General features: G+C 38.4%; 2 protein-coding genes across 5 annotated transcripts in view; one reads left to right on the top strand and one right to left on the bottom strand.

Annotated features, from left to right (window-relative positions):
- vps54 (VPS54 subunit of GARP complex) overlaps positions 1-15,343 on the top strand; it is a 30,837-nt gene extending 15,494 nt beyond the window's left edge. For all 3 annotated transcript variants that reach the window (XM_088075048.1, XM_088075049.1, XM_088075047.1), the window contains 15 exons: positions 137-244; positions 329-384; positions 541-637; positions 1,428-1,774; positions 2,319-2,448; positions 2,601-2,782; positions 3,738-3,850; positions 5,135-5,198; positions 5,370-5,475; positions 6,798-6,885; positions 7,122-7,243; positions 7,510-7,590; positions 8,630-8,737; positions 9,270-9,364; positions 10,137-15,343. In XM_088075048.1, the coding sequence (XP_087931174.1) occupies positions 137-244; positions 329-384; positions 541-637; positions 1,428-1,774; positions 2,319-2,448; positions 2,601-2,782; positions 3,738-3,850; positions 5,135-5,198; positions 5,370-5,475; positions 6,798-6,885; positions 7,122-7,243; positions 7,510-7,590; positions 8,630-8,737; positions 9,270-9,364; positions 10,137-10,242 (1,803 nt within the window). In that variant the 3' untranslated portion in view covers positions 10,243-15,343. The remainder of the gene's footprint in view (positions 1-136; positions 245-328; positions 385-540; positions 638-1,427; positions 1,775-2,318; positions 2,449-2,600; positions 2,783-3,737; positions 3,851-5,134; positions 5,199-5,369; positions 5,476-6,797; positions 6,886-7,121; positions 7,244-7,509; positions 7,591-8,629; positions 8,738-9,269; positions 9,365-10,136) is intronic.
- Positions 15,344-18,335: 2,992 nt separating this feature from the next.
- The window catches only part of LOC121938123 (UTP--glucose-1-phosphate uridylyltransferase-like), a 36,758-nt gene continuing 34,281 nt past the window's right edge, over positions 18,336-20,812 (bottom strand). For both annotated transcript variants that reach the window (XM_088075045.1, XM_088075044.1), the window contains exons 9-10: positions 20,529-20,633; positions 18,336-18,675 (exon numbers count right to left, since the gene is read on the bottom strand). In XM_088075045.1, coding sequence (XP_087931171.1) covers positions 18,568-18,675; positions 20,529-20,633 — 213 coding nt within the window. In that variant the 3' untranslated portion in view covers positions 18,336-18,567. The remainder of the gene's footprint in view (positions 18,676-20,528; positions 20,634-20,812) is intronic.

Below are 20,812 nucleotides of genomic sequence, written 5' to 3'. Positions count from 1 at the left end.
TCATAATTTATATAAACTGTGATCAGATTTCCTCTCTGTTGTAAATGTGGAATCTGCACTGTGATCGCTGCGTGATAGTTTTTCGTGTCGCTGCGTAGTAGTTTTTCGTGTTGTCATTTTTTCGTGTGTGTTTCAGGAGCGTCTGGAGTCTCTGGTGTTCGGCCTGCTGCGTCAGAGGAAGCTGGACTTTCTGGATATTTACAGTGATGAGACGATCGTGGCGGCTAAAGCCATCGTCTCTCAGGTACGACACCTGACACGTCGAACATTCGGTTATTTCCTTTTAAAATAGTAAAACTGTTAAAGTGTCGTGTTTGTGTTTTTTCAGTGCGTGGCAGAAAACGTTTTGCACATAGAAGAAATTGACACTGAAGTCGTCACTAAGTAAGTAAAAACTGATGAAATGAAGCTGATTTTGAGGACGACGCCAAGCTAAACGTCACGCTGAGCTTCGTGCTGGCTGCATTCATTACTGTGCTAAAGAAATGGAACGCTTCTCGTGAAACGGGATGTTTTTAAGTGTGTAAAACGTGTTTTCAGGCTAGCCGACCAGATGCGTCTGATGACGTTCCCTCAGTGGTTTGAGCTGCTGGAAACCATCTTCGAGAGTTTCCTTCTCTTCCTGCAGAGGATCAAGGTGAGTCGAAGCTCCTCGGCTCTCCTCGTCTTTGTGGTCGTGAAAGTAGAAATTTCAAGACCTGGAGAAGTTTTGGAAAACTAAATATACCCTTTTGGGAAAGTCATTGAATTTGACTCACAAACCTAATAATGACGCATGATGTGTTCAAGGACTGTTGGGAATTTGAACATTAAGTTCAGTTTTTACAGTTTCTGGCCACGATAAATGGTGTCATTTTTTGTGATTTTTAAAAAAAAAATTTAAAAGAAAAAAATTACCCAAATAAAATTTATAGAATTTTATTTTTTTTTTAAAGAAAATATGCCTTTCAAAGCCTTTGGGTCTGTGGGTTTGGAGGTTGTGACTTTTGTAAAAATCACCAAAATTTTTTTAAGAAAAAAAATAAAAGGCCAGTATTTTCTTTAAAAGTAAGCAAACAAATTAAGGAAAATAAAAGGCCAAATTTATTTCTTTAAAAGTCCCCCCAAAAATGTAAGAAAAAAAGGGCACATTTAAAAAAAAAAAAAAGGAAACACCCCCCCCCATTTGCACCACCCCATCCCCTCTCATAAATAACTAACAGTCCCTTAGTTATATCTAAATACTCAAGTATACGTTTAATATGCATTTTAAAAAGCTGTTCTATAGTACTGAAAAAGTACCGATAAGGAGGATTGACGGTTGTTTCTGGTCTTTAACATTTCCTGCAAAGTCGTGGATTTTTTGGGGTAAAAATGTGCGTGAACGCTGTCAGGTGCTCATGCTGATAAAGAATTTATAATTTTTTTCCCTGCTGTCTGTCTGTCAGGCCACTCTGAACGTGGTTAAAAACGTGGTTCTGGAGGTTCTGGCCTCGAACCAGAAGACCCGGCTCCTGGAGGAGGCCGGATCAGGGGCTTCAGTTGAGGAGGCTCCCGGCGGCCCGTCGCTCCTGCAGGGCGAGGCCGAGCTGGCCTACCTCACCCACGAGGGTCTGTTCATCAGCGACGCGCTGAACGACGCCCAGCAGCAGCAGCAGCAGCAGGTGGCGGCGGCGGTCCAGGATCAGAGCGCCGCTCCGGGCTCCAGAGTCCAGCAGAGTCGGACAGAGGCAGCCGGCAGCGACTCTGTTTCGGGGACCGCGGAGACGTCCGTCTGCAGAGAGCAGAGCTTCATGTACGTTACCAAATATTTCTCTCTTTATTTACTCTTTGTCTTTTTTTTTTCCAGAAGGATTTTAACTCAGCGATGTCCAGTTTGTTTTTTCCGTTTCTTTGTTACTCCGACAGAAAACACGAGACGCAGATGCTTCAGATAGAGACGCAACTTTTAGATTTTGATCATGAACTCATTTAAGGCTTAGAATTAAATTATGTCATCAATAGAGCCGTTAATCGATTTAAATATTTAATCCTGATTTATCGCAAATTAATCACATTTTTATTTAATAATAATAATAATAATAGATATTTATTTATAATGCACTTTACATTTGAAGCAGATCTCAAAGTGCTACAAGATAAAAACATTAGCATAAAAAAACTGATAAAAAACAACCAAAATAAAAGCGTAAAAATTAAATTAAAGCATATTTTCTCTAAATGTACCTTAATGGGTTATTTTTCAGGTTTTTATGACTCTTTTCAACATGTGAAACGTGTTAGTGTTTGACAGTTATATTTTTGTGTGTGTGTGTGTGTGTGTGTGTGTGTGTCTGCAGGTCCGGTGAAAACATGATGCCGACCGATCTGGAGCTGAACCGCGTGATCAACAACATCCAGGAGCTGCTGTACAACGCGTCCGACGTCAGCCACGACCGCTGCGTCAAAGTCCTCACAGCCAGAGCCAAGGTCCGAACCGTCCAACGCTTTATTTTCACGAAGTCTCTCGTGATGTTTCAGTCTATTTTATCTTTACTTCTTCGTTGTTTTCCGAACGTAATAAAACTCATAAAAACCTCAGTGTGTTTTATAAGATTTGACCCCGCCTCTTGCGTCAACAGGACGGCTCTCTGGAGCGTCTGAGCTCGGCGGAGTTCGTGTGTCTCTCTCAGGCCGTGGAGGGTTTCGTCAGGGACACCGAGGAGTTGTGCGGCAGGCGCAGCGTTTCCCTGAGGGGGGCGCTGCAGAGCCAGGCGAACCGCTTCGTCCACCGCTTTCATGACGAGCGCAAGACCAAACTCAGGTGACCTGCTGCTCAAACGTTTTTTTATTGTACAAACTGTTTAGGCATTTAATGCATACGCAGTCCGTAAGTCATGAAAATCCTGGATCCTGGAAATCCTGGAATTTGCAAATAACAATTTCCAGGCCTAGTATATTTTAAAAATCTTGAAAAAAAAATTCATTTGAAAATCTAATGATAATTTCAGTTTTTACAGTCTCTGGTTGTGAAATCGTGTGATTTTTGGAAGGCATGTTGAGTTTAACCCCACAAGAAATAAAAAAAAATGCCAAATATTTCTAAAGAAAAAAGAAATCACCAAAATATATCTGTAAAAAATGGCCCCCTCAAAAAAAATTTAAGAGAAAAAATTGCCAAAATCTTTTATTAAAAAATCACTTACAACTTTAAAAAAAAAAATCACAATTTTTGTTCTTTAAAAGACACAAGAAAGTTTTTGTGCAAAAATATTAATTTGTAAAGTAAATGCAGTGGAGTAGAAACAGAAAGTAGCATGAGAAGAAAATACTCAAGTAAAGTACACGTACCTCAAATGACTTGAGTACTTGAGTAAATGTAGTAAGATTCCACCACTAAAGTTTACAAATATTTGGCATTTTGCCGGTTATCTGTATCTATTTTGCAGAGAAAGTTTCAGCATGAGAGGAACTTTAAATCTGTAAAACCTCAGGGAGTTTTTTTTTTTGTTTAAATTTTCACTTGATTTTATTAAAAAAAAGTTACTGTGCCCTTACTGTATATAAAGAAAGTTACAGTTTTGATTAAATATTTGCTAAAAGCATTTAATCAATGTTTGTGTTGGAGTTTGTTACATTACAGATTATAAACATTGACAGAAAGATTGTTTTTATTGTAAATGCATATCAGTTATCGGTCTCATTAACTACTAATACTTGGTCGTGATAAACGTAATATCCGTCGACCGTAGTCCTGATGTTTGTTCGTTGTTTTGCAGCCTCCTCCTGGATAACGAGCGCTGGAAGCAGGCGGAGGTTCCTGCCGAGTTTCAGGATCTCGTGAACTCCATCGCTGATGGAAGAATAACACTACCAGAGCGCAAAATCCCAGGTACCAACAAACCCCAAACCCCAAACCTGCTCTAAACATGCCTCTGCCTCTGCCTGACGAGGTATCCAGCGAGGGCAGAAAACCTCCAAAAACTGTAATAAGAAAAGTTCCCACATCTGTCTGAAAATCATTTTATTTTGAAACACAGTGACTCTTATCCACATACTTTGTACATCAGCAAGCAGCTGCTTTAAACGTTACAAAGGCTGTTTTATTCCCAGCAGCCAAATTTTTTTTATATGATTTATTTAAAACGGAAAAAGAAAATAGAGATAATAATTCTGCAGACAAGCAGACAGACAAATAAAAGGTTTGATTAATTCATTAATTTAAACCTGTACACAAATTAACTAAAGATATATACATACACCCACACACCCAAAATCAAATGCCTGCAATTTTTCATTTTTACAGAAAAAAGAAAAAGATAAACTAGGGAAAAATGAATATTAAGAAGCCAAAAAAACTGTAACCCTTTTTTAAAAATCACCAAAAATTTTTAAAGAAAAAAAAACCCACCAAAATCTTTTCTATAAAGAAAACGGCAACAATTTGTGAGGAAAAAAAATCACCAAACTGAAAAACAACTAATATTTTATACCAAAAATAAGATAAATTCAGTGAAGTAGTAGAAAAAAGTGACATAATAAGAAAATACTCAAGTAAAGTACAAGTACCTCAAATTTGCACTTAAGTACACTACTTATTCCACCACTGAAGCTTTATTTTGTACATGTTTATTTTGTGATTTCTAGCTGATTTTATCATCTATCATTATACCAAGAGGTATTTTCATAAACTCTTTCAGTTTCAACCAATCTTTCTGTATCTGTACTTCTGTTCATTCAATTCGTTCCACAGTTACCAAATAACATTATTTTGGTTTAATGATTATTTGTTTCTCAAATATTGTAAACAGTCGAGCTGAAAAACTGCCCACCAGCCGGGCAAACGTTCTCATTTTACAGCTAAACAGTACACCAAAAAATATGTTTCTGATAATATTTGAGACAAAAAAAAAAAAACAGGCGATGTAGTAAAATAATCTTGATTTATATTTGATCAGCGCTGCTTAATTTGAACTGTTTGACTGCAGAGCAGATTGTGTCTTTTCAAGGTGTTTGGAAAGACATGTTTGTAAAAAAACAGGAATCAATAAACCGATGTGGAAATATTTATGATAATCACAAAAAACATCAGCTTCCCAAAACAAACTGAGCTTTATTGATATTTGTGATGTTTTTTGAAGACGTGAGCTGTGACATGTGGACTGTCTGTGTGCAGGTCCAGAGGACAGGAAGCCCACCGAGTTTCTGCTCGTCAACGGGCAGAAATACGCCGTCGTCGGGTACGTGAGCGAAGAGTTAGACATGTTCGGTGTCACACGGCAGTTAAATCAAAGTACACGCTTTCCATTAAAATGCCACAATAATTCAAGCTCATCTTTTTAAGCACAAACTGAAGTCAGAAAAATCTACGTTTTGCAGAATGAATGTTTGTCGTCTTTGTGTTTCTTCAGGACGGTTCTGCTGCTGATCCGGATCTTTCTGGAATACTGTCAGTGTGTCAACGACATCCCATCCATCGCCACCGACATGCTGACGCGTCTGTCGGACCTCCTCAAGGTCAGAACCACCGCAGATACTCAGACCACATCCGTGTTAACCCCGTCAGTCCCAAAGAACCCCGGCACATCCGAAATCTCGTTTTTTTTAAAAAGAAAATATGATTTAACATCTTATTGACTCAGTTTGACCTTTCAAATATTCAGGGGCTTTTCAGGCTACGTTATCTTAGCAATTCATCAAAATCACAGCAGCAAGTTTCACCCCGTCAGAGTTTAACCCCTTCACTCTGTGCTTCAGGTTACAGCGCCGCCATGAGGTCATTTTGGCGTCACTTTGTAAAGTAGGGATGCAACGATGCATCGAGAGGCAGTTAAAAACCGATACAAAATATGTGAGTTTCAAATCGGTGAAATGAAAAATGAACTGCGATACTTTTCTTTGAACAGCAGAGGGTGTAATCAACTTTTGACTTCGCTTGCTCGACATGCCACGTTACTACGTGTCCGACATCCTACGTCATATCTGAGACTAGAGACAGCTCGCCAACGTCAATAAGACGAAGCAAAGGCTCAGCAACAGGCAATATTTAAACACAAGATTCACCCTCCACTTTCAAATCGCTTCAATCGCTTCCTCAAGTCAGAAAGAAATAAATGCCCGAAGATAACAGAAAAGACAAAAACAGAGTGTTAAACTACACAAATAGTACAACTAACATGATGCAGCATGAGAGCCGGCATCATGGTGAGGCGCTCCAGTTAGCCCCGCCTACACACGTACATACTCTTTAACAACAACACGGCAAATAAAAAACTACACGGCCAAACCGCACTGACAAGCTGCGACCTCGCTCGCCCAAACGAGCCAAAGCGAGAGCCCGACTGGTCTCCACGAGTGAGAAAAGACCAACTTCAAACTCGCCCTCTCTGCTTTCCCCTCTAAAGCAAACATTCAACCCTTTAACCTTTTAACCCTTACCTTTCCTCAGCAGCCTCCTCTGTCCCAGCTCAGGGTTTTAACAGCAGGGGGCAGCGTGAAAGTCCTGAAATGCATTCATTATATAGTTTGTATTTTGCTTTTATACCTCAGAAATAAAAAGGGGATTATTTAATTTGATAAAGAAAAGAAGAAAAATGCAGTAGTTTGTATAATTTTAATTGAAATAATTACCGGAATATTTTTCAGTCATAATTTTTCTGTAATCTAGTTTTATATTTTAAAAAAAGTCGTGAGAAAATCGTATCGTGAGCCCCGTATCGTGAATCGGTACGTCCCTGTTGCAAAGTAAATAAAACATGTTATTGATCTGAAGCCCTGCAGCCGTTAATTTAACACTTCGTTTAACAGCAGTTCTTCTTCTCCCGGTGTGTTTTCTGCAGCACTTCAACTCTCGGAGTTGCCAGCTGGTTTTGGGAGCCGGAGCTCTGCAGGTCGTCGGCTTGAAGACCATCACCACCAAAAACCTCGGTACGACCAGCTGCACGTCACATCTGTGAGGTTAACGAAGTAAAAACATACAGGAGAGTTTCCTCCTGAAGGAGCTTTAAACGAGTCAGGTTATCTTCATAAATACAAGTGGGTTAGTAGGTTTTTAAATATTTTTCACATTTCTGGTGCCTGATATTTAGACTCTGTGTGTGTGTGTGTGTGTGTGTGTGTGTGTGTGTGTGTGTGTGTGTGTGTGTGTGTGTGTGTGTATGTAGCGTTGGCGTCCCGCTGCCTGCAGCTGGTGGTTCACTACATTCCCATCATCAGAGCTCATTTTGAGACCAAACTGCAGCCAAAGCAGTTCAGCGTCCTCAGACACTTCGACCACATCACCAAGGTAACAAACATTTAAAAAGACACACACACACACACACACACACACACACACAGAGCTCTGATACTCTACAAGATGCGTGTTTGTATCCCTAAAGTGTCAGAGAAACAGTCTGTTTTCAGCTTTGTGATGAAGCATTTTAAAGACGTTATGTTGTTTAAGAAAGAACATTTTTCTCACCACACATAAATGAACTTTTTCTTTTCTTTGAGTCATTTTGGTAAAATGTTGCCGTCGGTGTTTCTGAGGCTGTTTGTTGCGTTTTGCAGGACTACAACGATCACATAGCAGAGATCTCTGCTAAACTGGTGGCCATCATGGACAGTCTGTTTGAGAAGGTTTTATCAAAGGTGAGTTCAGGTTTTAAATGTTGAGACTTTGCAGAGTTAAGGAGACGTTTCTGTGGTGCTTCACGTCTGTAACGTACAGGGTTCATGGAATTTGCAAAAAAGCAGTTTCCAGGTTTAGAAAAGTTCTGGAAAACTAAATAAACTCTGAATTTCTGGAAAAGTCATTGAATTTTGTTTAACAATCCTGTATAATAACACATGATGTGTTCAATGACTGTCATAAATCCAACTATTTGTACAGTTTCTGGCTGTGATAAATGGTGTATTTTTGGTGTGTTTTTTTGGGTTAGGGTAACCTTTTTAAGAAAACATGCCTTTCAAACCCACGTGCAACCAAAAATTTGTAAAGGAAAAAAAATTACCAAATTTTTAAAGTTTAAAAAATACTAAAGAAAAAAAAATGCTAAAATGCATAATTTTTAAAATTTGCTAAGAAAGTTTTCAAGAAAAAAAAATCAGCAAAATGTTTTCTAAAAAACAAATAAAATCAGGAAAATATCTATTAAGAAAAGAAATGTCCCAGAGATTTTAAAGAAAACATACCTTCCAAACCCCAAAAACGTTTTAGGAAAAGAAACCACTAAAAATTTAAGAAAAATAAATACATTTTAAAAAGCCAAGATTTCCTTTTTAAATGGCACCAAAAAGTTAAGATAAAAAAATAAAAAAACTTTTTTTTCCCTTAACAATTATACTTTTTTTTTTTTTTTTTTAAAAAAAGGCCCAAAGTATAATTGGGCAATAAAATAAAATAAATAAAAGATTGCCTCCCTCTTTTTGCACCCCCCCCCCCCTTTCATAAATAATGAACAGTCAGTAAGTTAGATTTTGTGTAGTCAGTTCTAATCCTGTTCTGAATTTATTATATTTTAGATAATATATATTTAAAGAAGCTGTCAGGGAACGTATGGTCTTTAAAGATTTGCCTCAAAGTCCTGGAAAAGTCCTGGAGATTTATTAGTAAAATGTGTAGGAACCCTGACTGCAGGTTGATGTTGATTTATCACTTTGTTGTTGTTGTTGTTGTTGTCGTTGTCAGTATGAAGTGAAGGCTCCGATGCCGTCGGCCTGCTTCAGAAACGTCTGCAAACAGATGGCGAAGATGCACGAAGCCATTTCTGAACTTTTACCTGAAGAACAGACGCAGGTGAGACTCGACTCACTCTTCTGTTGTTGATAAAAATAAGATGTGATTAGTGTGAGTGTTGAGGTGTGCAGGTGTGCAGGTGTGCAGGTGTTCAGGTGTTCAGGTGTGCAGGTGTTCAGGTGTGCAGGTGTGCAGGTGTTCAGGAGGTGTTCAGGTGTGCAGATGTGCAGGTGTTCAGGTGTTCAGGTGTTCAGGTGTGCAGGTGTGCAGGTGTGCAGGTGTTCAGGTGTTCAGGTGTGCAGGTGTTCAGGTGTGCAGGTGTGCAGGTGTTCAGGAGGTGTTCAGGTGTGCAGATGTGCAGGTGTTCAGGTGTGCAGGTGTGCAGGTGTGCAGGTGTTCAGGTGTTCAGGTGTGCAGGTGTGCAGATGTGCAGGTGTTCAGGTGTGCAGGTGTGCAGGTGTGCAGATGTGCAGGTGTTCAGGTGTGCAGGTGTGCAGATGTGCAGGTGTGCAGATGTGCAGGTGTGCAGGTGTGCAGGTGTGTGAACAGAAACCTGCTGCAGTCTCACACAGACGAGTGTGTTCCTCCACAGATGCTGTTTCTGAGGATTAACGCCAGTTTTAAAATGCACCTGAAGAGGCAGCTGGCTCGACTTGGGGTTGTTAATGATGGAGGGCCGCAGCACGGGTAAAACACACACACACACACACACACACACACACACACACACACACACACACACTCGTTTAAAGATAACGACAGGGCTCATCCTGTCCTGCAGTGTTTGTAAAGAATGATTTTTTCAGCTTTCTTTATTCTTCACGTTCTTCACGTTTTTAAACATTACAACACAAAAAAAAACTTCCATCAAGAAAACCCTAAATTGTTTTCATTAAAAATCACCAAAAAAGTGAACAAACAAAAATCACCAAAATGTATTCTTTAAAAATTGTCAAAAAATTTTAAGGGAAAAAAAAATTTACAACAAAAAGAGTAAACGGTGACATGGAAATAGTGAAAATTTAAAGAAAATCTCCCAGAAAAGTAAAGCTACAATGTTCTTATTAAACTAAAAAAAAGAAAAAGCCAAAAAACAGGAGCGCTTCTTGAAACTACCAACCAAGACACTCATCTTAATGCATGTGTGAACTGTGCATGTGTGAACTGTGCATGTGTGAACTGTTCATGTGTGAACTGTACATGTGTGAACTGTACATGTGTGAACTGTACATGTGTGAACTGTGCATGTGTGAACTGTGCATGTGTGAACTGTGCATGTGTGAACTGTTCATGTGTGAACTGTGCATGTGTGAACTGTGCATGTGTGAACTGTGCATGTGTGAACTGTTCATGTGTGAACTGTGCATGTGTGAACTGTTCATGTGTGAACTGTGCATGTGTGAACTGTGCATGTGTGAACTGTGCATGTAAGCATCCTGTCTGTGGTGGCTGTTTACAGGCTGGTGGTGGTGGACGTTGCGTTCTACACGGAGAATATCCAGGCGCTGAAGAGCCTCGAGCGGCTCGACCTCAACATGGCCGAAATCTGGGAGCAGAAGAGGTGATGGAGGACGGAGACGGGACGTCCAGGACCGACCCGAAGACGTTGGGGCCGACCTCGGGGGCCGACGGCGGCCGACTGAGAGTGGAGGAGGCCCGGCGGGACCAAAACTACAAAACTGGAAGGAGAAAAAGAGCAGCGAGAAGCCGGGAACCGCTCCACCTTAAAAGACTTCAAGTAACACTCAGAGCCTCCTTAAAAACTGCTGTCACCTCATCTCACTGTGTGCAATCCGACAGAAATACTGGTAAATTATTAGAGACACTTTTAGTGGGAGCCAAGGGTGTAGATAATGTTTAAGAAATGGCGGGGTAATTTATTTTTCTGTCTTCTTGAAAACATTCTATACTGTGGCGGACTTTTTTTTCTGCGGATGTCGGAGCTGAAGGGATTTTGATCACCGACGAACACAAAACTTTCTGTCGCTGGTTTCGCAGACTTTTGCTCAGACTTCCCGCCGAGGATTCAGGGTTCAGATAATTTCTCTCCTTCCTGCTCTGAAAGAATCAACAGGGTTCCTTCATGATGTTTCCACACTTTTTTCCTTCATCAGCTGGTTTTGGTTTTAATCGCCGTGGTGACTGCGGAAAAAATGGATTCTTAAAACTTTTATACTCCAGAACAAGAATATTTTCCAGACTTGTTGTGTTCAAGGCCTGGAAATCAAGACAGTTTTGAGACCTGGAGGAACCCAAAAATGTGTAATCGAAGAGTTGATTTTCCGAAAAATTTAAAATAAACAACCAGACTGTGAAAATTATTGTGACTCAGCTACATCCTGTTGTTACCAAAGTAAGACGCTTTCTAATTCAGGAAAAAACTCTTCTACTACATATTTTTTCCTTGAAACAGTCGAATTATGCATTAAGTTTCCTCCGGTCCTGATGACGAAGGTAATTTTTATACGTGTAGTTATTGATGAGAGTTTGCAGAACATGAAGCATGAAAATCAGCTGTTGACTCAAACGACTGCTCTCCCGCCGACTGTAGTTTTATTTAACGTGCACGAACACAGCGTCAGCTTTTTGTTTCCTCCGAGGCTCAAACGACTCGAAACGGAGCAGAAAATCAGATTTTATTTTATTTTTCACTTTGTCTCACTGTTTTCTAAATGAAACAAAAACTTGTTTATCCAAAATGAAATTCAAATCATGCCAAACCCAAAAAACAACGTCAAAAGTCAGCTTCTCGTCGCCTCAGTCATCATTGAGTGTGTTTACATGCACAAAATATTTTGGTGTTGGTGTTTCTGAAAATATTGACTGACAATATTCCTACTAAGCTATTTACATAATAATTAATATTAATAACTTTATTTGTATAGAATCAAACAAAGCAAAGCAGAAACGAGATACACAGACGGCGATAAGATTAGGTAAGATGATGATAAATTAAAACCAGAGAACAAATAATGCAAGATGCAGGACGCATAATGTAAATCATAAGACATAATACAAAGTCATAGACCAAAAACAACAGGAACAATAAAAGCAATCAACCCACAAATAAAATGAAGTAAAACAGATAAAACTAAAATTAAAAAGATTCAATAAATACAAAAGAAATAAAAAGACATCACATAAAAGCAAGTCTATAAAAATGGCTTTTGAGAAGTGATTTAAAAAAAAAAAAATTAATTATTCCTCTAGTATTCTCGTTTACATGCAGCCGTGTATACTCTGTTTAACGTGCCCGAAATATCGTCAAAATACAGAGAAGTGGAACAGCTGCAGCTTTTCGCACATATCCAAAAACGTTAACATAAAACAGTCTTTGATAAAGTCTAAGTCTAATTCTGAATATTTAAGTGAGATGTAGTTTACATTACCTGCATCAACTTCAAAATATCGTCATATTTCGGACGTAGTAGGCAATAATTAACTTACCGTTATGGAAGCCAATTTCTGCCAATGTGATCAAGAAAGAAAAAAAGATCCTGTTATCATTAAAATAAATTTTTCAAAAAATAATGTCTAAAGTATCTCAAATTGGTGATTTTTAGTAACGACTTAAAAATAATAGCTTATTGTTTTAATGAAGTTTCTCATTATTTTGTGAATAAAAAAACACATCATTTTGATAGTTTCTCATGATTTTGTTATAAAAACATTTTGAGACAGTTTCTCATTTAATAATGAAAAACTGATTTTAAGAGAAACTTTCTCATCATTTAACATCGTAAAAATCATTATGTTGTGAAATATTCTTTTACAATGAAATAGTATATAGTATGAAATAGGAAAAGTTTCTTAATATTATGGGATAAAAAAATTCAGAGTTCCACATTATTTTGTTGTATAAAAAATTCATTATTTTGAGAGTTTTATAAAATTTTCTGATTAAAAAAAATCATAATATTGAAAGTTTCACATTACTTTGTGAATCTTTCCTTTTTTGCGTTAAAATGTCTCTGGAGTTTCTCATTATTTTATGATTTAAAAAAAAATATTTAGAGATTTCCATGTTTGTGTTTTAAAATTTTGAGAGTTTCACATAATTTTGTGATAAAATATTTTGAGAAGTCTTCTTATTATTTTGTGATTTAAAAAATCATTATTTTGAGAGAATTAGCCATTATAATGACTTAAGGGATTGTTTTTTATTTTTGGCAGAAATGGTCTTCCGTAACTTCACGCTTCATTGAAACTGCAGGTAGTCCTGTGACTTCAGCAGAGTCTGAATACCTGTCCACACCTGTGCAGGCTGTTGCAGCACTGACCGTGCTCGGCCACTTCATTTTTCTTTAAAACATCAGATTTTCTGTTCCTGACGTTCAGTCGTTCTGAGCAAAAACAAACGAACACAGCTGACCAGCTGCGGTCACGTCACCTCCGGCCTCCGAAACCAAACGACGACACTACAGCCAGCGACTGGCTCCAAAAGATAACATCAAGAAATGACAGCAGGATCTCACGTGCCCCTTTCTTACTGCATTAAACAGCTAAAGTACTTTGATACAACACGTTTATTATTTATTTTCTCCAGCAAATTATCCCGTTTATCACGAGAAAACTACTCGGTTATCCTGAGCTCGTGATACTACAGCTGGTCTCAGCTGCCCCAAAAACAAATCATCTCTACACACGAGGGTGAACTCAGAGCGTCTGATCATGTGATCATGTGACCATGTGATCATGTGACCATGTGATCATGTGACCATGTGATCATGTGACCGCAGCTGTCAGTCTGTCATCACTGTCTGCTTCAGAAGTGCCTACTTTAGATCTGAGACGACACATCTGAGCTCTCCACTACAGTGTGCCTACCATACCACTGTGTGTGTGTGTGTGTGTGTGTGTGTGAGAGAGTGTGTGTGTGTGAGAGTGCGTGTGTGAGAGTGCGTGTGTGAGAGAGTGAGAGTGTGTGTGTGTGTGTGTGTGTGTGTGTGTGTGTGTGTGTGTGTGAGAGTGTGTGAATGAGTCTGGTTGCATGTCTGAGGATCCAAAATGTCTTGAATCCTTCAAACCTGATGTGAATAAAACAGGATGATGGAGCGACGCGTTGTTTCTCACTCTGTTCAACATTTTGGTTTCTTTTCTAAACCGACACGTTGCCAAAATTGTCCCACACGGGCACCGATGTGACTTTAAGCGTAGTCTGCGTGACGTGTAGGCTAGTAAACCGAGGACTGCCCGCTGTCGACCGTTTCAAACATGACTTAAATTTTCTAAATTGGTCCAAATGTGTTTCTTAGGTTGCAACAAAGTCTAAATAATTAAATGTAACCTTTTATATGAGAAACAACAAAACCAAAAACAACTTCAAAAGTGTTTTTGTTATAAATCTAATATTATAATTTATTATAATTCCCCCTCTAATATCTGTTTTATTTTGCTGTGAAAACGTACGTTTCTCCCTGAAAATCTGTAGTTGTTCAAACGTCTCCTCAAAAGCTACATTTTACAAGATTACATTGAACACATGAACATCAGAATTTAGCTTCAGCCAACTCTCATTTTTACTGAGTAGACCTTGAACGCATCATAATGTAACTCAGTGAAACCTCCATGAGCTGTGCTGCCAGATCGGGCAGTTTTTGGTGGCATTGTGCAGGAAAAAACGAGCGTGGGCGGGTGGAGAGAATTTGGGCTGGTTTTCCGTGAGTTGGGCGGGTTTTTTATTAAGTTACAAATTACAAGAATAATATAATATGAGATAATCTAATATAATCATAGCATAATGTAATATAATATGATAAAATATATTCAGTGAATACATTTTCTTTGTAGTCAGTCACTCAGCATGAATGTTTCATTTGTCCTTCACTGTGGCGAGAGGCAGCAGATAAAGACAAAGTCACCATAACTGTAATATTAGGAATTATAATATTAATCATTGAATATGTAAATAAACATCTGAAATCCTCAAAATAAATGATCTGCCGTGTGAAAGTGCATAGTGTGTGTGCGTGTAGTTGCACTGAATGCAATAATTATAAAAAGTTACCCAAAATAAGGTTAAAGTTTATCATGTTATTTGCTGAAATGTTAATGAGTTGCAAAAAGACGTCAGCAGCTTTATTAACGAATGTTTGGGCGACATTTTCCTGCTGGTTTTTTGATTATTTATGCTTCGGCTGCAGGCTTTCATAGCTTTTAATTATGGTACAGTAATAATTAGGTCAGCTAACATTATGATGCTTTACTAAATACTGGTCAAATATTTTTGCTGTTTTTTGGAGCAGTTTTTGGGCTGGAAACCATCAGCTGTATCTGGCCCTGCTTGCTTTGCTGAGATGAGGCCAGTCGCAGCAGCTCCATACGTGTTTCAAAAATTTTAGGGAGTTGCTGGGACTTTAGGACATTTCAAGGATTTCAGGATATTTCAAGGACATTTCCAGTGGACTGTATATGTGGGCAGTTGATCTAAGACTGAAACGGCTGTGTGTGTTTTGCAGGGTGAGTAAAATGAAGGTGAGAAACTTTAAATGTTTTTGATATTTAAAGTCTGCGTGGATGCACTGCTTTTGGGCTCATGTTACTAGCGTGGAAAAAAAAATGTTTGTGAAAGAAAATGTGTGTTTGAGTTGTAAATCATCTTTTAGGAGTAGATAAATAAATAGTTTAGTTAAATAGTAAATAAAATAAATAAAAGAAGCACTGAAATGCATTTAGACCAAAAAAGCCCTGCATATTTATAATTACATTAATGTATTATTTTCTGAATAGATGAGTGTTTTTTCTTTCATTTTTTTATTTATGTCTTTATTTTATTAAATAATTTATATAATTATTATATATAAATCATTTAATTATTAATTATTATTATTTAATTATTGTATTATTTTATTATCTTGATTTAAAGTCAGCTGATAATTTGTATTCATATGTAAACTTTTTTTATTTATTTATGCAAGTACTATCTATTTATTTTTTTCTTTTTATTTATTTATTTACTAGCCACCCGAAATTCACGCAAAGCATCATGGGAACATGGGAAGAAAACAAGAAAAATCCGTCTTGTTGGAGCACGATGACGTCACGTTCTATTACGTCATTCCACCCGCAGGCTTTATGACGCGCGTGTCTTTGATGCGTGCGTTTGGAGCGCGGGAACAGAAGGACAGAATCCTCGCGGTCAGTCCGCTTATTTAACTTTCACTTTGAAAAACACCAAATTATCTCCCGCGTTTCCTGCGCACTTTTGAGAAATTTGACAACAATAGACCTCAGAAGAAATACTTTATCATCTTCATTCGACTCCCTCCACCTGCTGCCATGTTTGCTCTGAGCTCGATTGCTGACAGACTCATCAGGTCTGTGCTGGATCTTGGTGGCCACAGTTCGTCCCCCGCAGAAACTGGGCTCGATGAATCGAACCCAGAGAACAGGGAACCACCGGCAGCCCAGCACGATGAGGGGGCTTCTTATCTGGACTTCCTGAGTCCTGAAAGGAAGCACGCGGTCTTGAGGCGGTGTGGGGCTTTACGCCCGATACGCCCAGTAGTCCACCCCGGGGATTTAGCTGTAAGGTACAGCAGAGTCAGGCTGCTGGTTCAGGGCGTCTCCAACAGGTCGGATGTGAGACTTGATCACCCCGGCGGCGATTTGGGCAAACCAGCCCCAAACCAGCGTGAGCCGGAAACGGCTCAAACACGCAGCGACGTCGATTGTGATTTGGGCAGCGAGAGTCCTGCGCGTCCTCCGTCCCTGTCCCTGTCCCCCTCGCCTCCCTCTGAGTTCTCCGCACCCAACGAAAAACCCTCAAAAAGAAGGAAGAGAAGAAGAAGAAGAAAAAGATGAGGGACAGATCGGGTTTAGAGGAAACTGAGCCTGTTTTAGCAGTTTTTATTCAGGCTCAAGCAGCAGCGTAAATCTTTTTGTATATATATTTTTTTAAATCAGCCTTCAGGCCCACCACTGTTCACGTGCCGTTATTTTAGGTGCGCAGGTTCATTCATGCGCGGCTCCGGAGAGGCAGAGAACCATCTTGCCTCATGTTTTTGGTGGCGGGCAGCAGTGGCGTACATATTGGGTTTACTCCGGGAGCTCCGGTTTTTCCCAAGTTTTAAATAAATTAAATAAATTTAAAAAAATGAATTAAAAACACAAAAACGTTTTGCTTGAATGTTTTTGATCACGCAGTGAAAAAAGCTCAAATCATCACTTAAAACGACAGATTGAATTATTCTCTCTGTTGTTTATGGAGCTTAAAACAGAGCCTGTTTTTGGGAGTTTTTCTGCTCGGCGTTTGCTGTCAGATGCAGTTTCAGTGAAGAGATGTGATGTGGAAAAAAGGCTTTAAGCAACAAAATTGCAAGAAATTAGATTTTTAAAATGATTTTTAACAAAGCTAAAGAGAGATGCCTTGGGGGGGACGAAAAAAGTTAGGTAATAAAGCATAATTATCATAATTACATATCTAAAATTATGTTACAGAGCTAAATATATATATATATATATATATATATATATGTATATATATATATATATATATATGTATATATTTTACTGATTATCAGATAATTTTAATTTTTAAAAAACAAAAACAAATTTCTCATCAATTTTGGGTCGTTCTTTTGAGAGAAATCGAGTGTCTTTGTTTCAAAACAATATGAACTTTTATCTTTATTTTTTCTCTGCTGAATATTCTGCTTAAAAAGAGACGTCTCATTCAGGAGATCTGTAAGAAAAGTTTCACTCGTTTGTTTGCTTTTGACGTTTTCTCAAATCCGGCACTTTGTTTTACGCTGCAGTTTTTTTACAAACCTTCAAAATATTTGTCTCATGTTTGTTGTTCCACCCTTAAAACCTGGAGAGACGTTACTTGTTGTGTTTAACCCTTTGAACTGTGAACAAGTTGGTGCAATTTCTTAAAAAAAAAAAAAAAGGGATTAAGCAACTTTGTTAAAAAATGCTCAACATATTGCAAAAAGCAGTAGATTTAAAAATGATCTTAAAAAAAGCTTTGGAAAAAATAAAGGAAGGGGAAAAACAACATTTCTAAATAAAATAACATTTATATATGTATCAGAATTTAAAATTATGTTATAATTTTTATTTGTAAGCATTTTTCCAATTGTAGCTATTTTTTTAAACGTATTTATTTCTTAACTAATTTTCAGGTAATTTTCTTTTTATTAATTTAAAAAATCGGTTGTTTTTTTTAAGTAGATCTATTTCAAAGTTTCACACATTTTCATGTTTGCTGATGAATGAAATTTTACCAACTTTTTTTTAAGAATTAAAATGCGTTGACAGCTCGTTTTGAATTTTGCCGGCTCTCTCAGCAGCTGATCTGACGTCACTGAACCGATGATGAAAGTTGTCAAAGTTTCTCTTTCAGAAATCGACTGAACATCCAGAGATGCTTAAAAAAGCAGCTAAATATGGCCGCCCGATGCCAGCCAATCCCGTTTAAGGTCATTTAACCCTTTTTTAAATCTTCATAGTTTAATCTTTCAGGGCTTTAGAAACTACTGTCAGCCATTGTCAGTATTTATAATCCTCACATCACCAACTCCGATCGTCCAGCTGGCTTCAGTTTGTCTGAATCGCAGCATTTTGATAGAGACTCTTATTTTGAAACCAGAAACTTTCACCAAAAACCTTTAAAATATGAAATAAAAAACCTCAAAAACTTCACGTGACATTCAGCTGGCCCATATTGCACTTCTTTATTTGACAGCAGAAACAGACGACCGCCGCGGCGATCGTCCGCAGTAACAGGAAGTTTCATCACGGCAGGAGGACGCTGACCTTTGACCTTTCAGGTTGGCTTTACACTGACAACAACCAAAAACAAACTGTGACATCATCAGTGAAGAAAAACAATCGCAGTCTCTTCAAGGTGCAAATGGCTTCGTTTGTCTTTTTTTTCCCAGAAGGCCTCAGTGGTCGAGGATCCGCAGGTTTCCTGAGACGATCTTGTTCTCCAGCATCGCGCCGGCGGGAATATCGATCCGGTCGCCGTGATTGGCGATGATGATGACGGTTCCCTGGTGACGGTAAAAACGTTTCATTATTACACACAGTGAAGGTATTCAGATCCTTTACTGCAGTACAAGTATTCAGATCCTTTACTGCAGTACAAGTATTCAGATCCTTTACTGCAGTACAAGTATTCAGACCCTTTACTGCAGTACAATCATACAGATACTTTATGGCAGTACAAGTATACAGATACTTTACTGCAGTACAAGTATGAGATAGTTTTCTGCAGTACAAGTATTCAGATCCTTTACTGCAGTACAGGTATACAAATACTTTACTGCAGTACAGGTATACAAATACTTTACTGCAGTACAATTATACAGATACTTTACTGCAGTACAAGCATACAGATACTTTACTGCAGTATTCAGATTCAATATTCAGATACTTAACTGTGGTAAAAGTACTAATACCACACCATGAACATGTTTTTGGATTAAAGAATGTAAGTATTATCAGAAAAATATACTCATTGTATCATAAGTAAAATACTATGAGTACATTTTCCTGATAATACTTATATTCTTTTAATCCAAAAACTTTTCATGGTGTTGTATTAGTACTCTTACTGCAGTAAAGGATCTGAATACTTGGGAGAAAAAATAGATTTCAAACAGTTCTGAAAACAGTGCAGCTTTAACCCTTTGAACCCCGGAGCCGTAAACATGCTTTTAAAACTTTGAGCCGATTTATCTCGAAAACGTGAGAAAAAAGGCTACGAGCAACGTGGTGAGAAATGTATGATTATATATAATTATGTATTTAACATTGTTGCAGATTTATTTCTTAGCAACATTTTGTTTTTTTCCCAGTAATTTTCATTAACTTTTCATTGAATTTATTTATTTATTTTTTCAAATTTTGGGATCATTACTTCATTTGTTGCTCTTTGCCTTTTTTGCCATTTTTTTTGAAAGAAAGGTTTCAAAGGGTTAAAGGGAGATGTGAAGCCTAAAATAAAGTAATTACCTGGCAAACATATATCGCATATCTTAGTTAAAGCGATGATCAAAAAAAGAGCGATAACAATAATATGAGCATCAATAATCTTCTGTAGGTTGTGACTCAGCACAAATTCAGGCCTGTGATTGGCCGTTAGTGTCGTGGCTCAGAGCGCGCTGACAGTGATCCCAAAAATATCGTTTATCATGTTTACTGTGGTTACAGTTGTGATGTGCAGTTTAAATGAGTTACTGTATCGTTCTCGTGTTCAGGCCTCAAAGCTGCGGCTGGGAAAATGACGTCTGTAAAAACAAAGAAAAAGATTTCTCCTCTTTCTGCTGCCTCTGATTTGCTAAAATCAGACTGTGACGCAGCAAAAACAACCGATCAGAGCAGAGGAGTCGGATTCTGTCACTGCGCTGGATTTTTCTGTTCGAATGTTTGCAGAGACGTATTTCGGTGTTTAGCTGTAAAATACAAACGTTTGCAGACTGCAGGTCACTTTATAACATCAGCGCTGAACGAGTGTTAAATTATGTGTCCGATGACGTTTGAGATGAGAAACGGGCAAAGCGGTGACAGAATCTTGATTCATATCCGATCAGCGCTGCAGATCGCGCGCAGAGATCGACATGAATGACGTCTGCGTCTGATTGGTCGGTTTTGTTCACATACAGTCGGCCATCAGAGGCGCTACGAGAAAATTAAGTAGGCAGAGGAGTACGATTTATTTTTTTCACGGATTATGTCCCGTTTGTTAACGGCAAATATGGAAAAAGTTATTTTAACAACTGCAGCTTTAATGCTCATTAATGGACGCTAAACGTCTCTAAAAACAGATTCGACATATTGTGAACTTCCTCATTCGTCAGCGTGTCAAAAATAAAAAGCATGAAAGGCGACTGGAGATGTTCACCTTCAGAGAGACGTTCTTTCCGAAGGTGACGTCTCCGGACACAGTGAGGTGGTCCAGCTCCAACATGTCCGGGATGTTCTCGAACCTCGACAGGAACTCCTGAACCTGAACGGCAAAAACCAGAATGAAGAAATTCGTCCTCAGATTTTTGATCCACAACACGGAAGACAAAATGTTCCGATCAGCTGTTTAACACCAAACTGCAGCAGCACCGAGAAAAGTGATGCTCGACCCACGGCCCGCGGCCAAAACTGGCCCCGCAACCATTTTACATTCACAGTGAA

This window comes from Plectropomus leopardus, chromosome 3 (assembly GCF_026936395.1).
Source record: "Plectropomus leopardus strain MGB_pleo_1.0 chromosome 3, ASM2693639v1, whole genome shotgun sequence".
Taxonomy (NCBI): domain Eukaryota; kingdom Metazoa; phylum Chordata; class Actinopteri; order Perciformes; family Serranidae; genus Plectropomus; species Plectropomus leopardus.
Note: the sequence above shows the minus strand (reverse complement) of the source record. Positions and strands in the feature narration are given on the sequence as shown.